Source organism: Pundamilia nyererei, unplaced genomic scaffold (genome assembly GCF_000239375.1).
Source record: "Pundamilia nyererei isolate P.nyererei 1_Seehausen unplaced genomic scaffold, PunNye1.0 scaffold00332, whole genome shotgun sequence".
In the NCBI taxonomy this organism is placed as follows: Eukaryota; Metazoa; Chordata; class Actinopteri; order Cichliformes; family Cichlidae; genus Pundamilia; species Pundamilia nyererei.
In genome coordinates, this window is record NW_005187733.1 from 98,050 (window position 1) to 98,496 (window position 447).

Sequence of the window (447 nt, forward strand, 5' to 3'; positions counted from 1 at the left end):
GCCTTAGCTTACTTAAACTCTATGACTGAGTAAGGTCACTGCCTGTTAGGAATTCACTTTTCTGTTGCTGAAATAAATTCTCTCACACGTGGATTAAGTTACTAACCACAACAAACTGGCTAAATTAGTCTGATTCATTCATGTAGCAGCAGTTTGGCCGGTGTTACCTTGTTAAGTGAGGCAGTGGAGACGGGTACACAGCTGAGGGCTTACTGATTGTAGCCTGCCTTTAGTGCTACTCCTCCAGCTTTTTTTGGCCTTTGAGCATTTGAGCTAACACAATGTAGCCACTTCGTTGAGGTGTGCTCATGGGTGCACTAATTTACCCTACCCTGTGCCTTGACTTACAGGCTGGCCTGATTGAGTCACTGACGTTTATGCTTAACTAAATCCAGACTGAAAACTAAAACTAAGTGTGAAAATATATTTAAATATACTGAATTTTTT

The 447-nt window shown here is 41.2% G+C and overlaps 1 protein-coding gene across 1 annotated transcript in view; it reads left to right on the forward strand.

The window, feature by feature from the left end:
* The first annotated feature begins 308 nt into the window (after positions 1-308).
* LOC102212501 (spore wall protein 2-like) overlaps positions 309-447 on the forward strand; it is a 3,163-nt gene continuing 3,024 nt past the window's right edge. The window contains exon 1 of the mRNA XM_005751898.1: positions 309-350. Within this exon, the coding sequence (XP_005751955.1) occupies positions 309-350 (42 nt within the window). The remainder of the gene's footprint in view (positions 351-447) is intronic.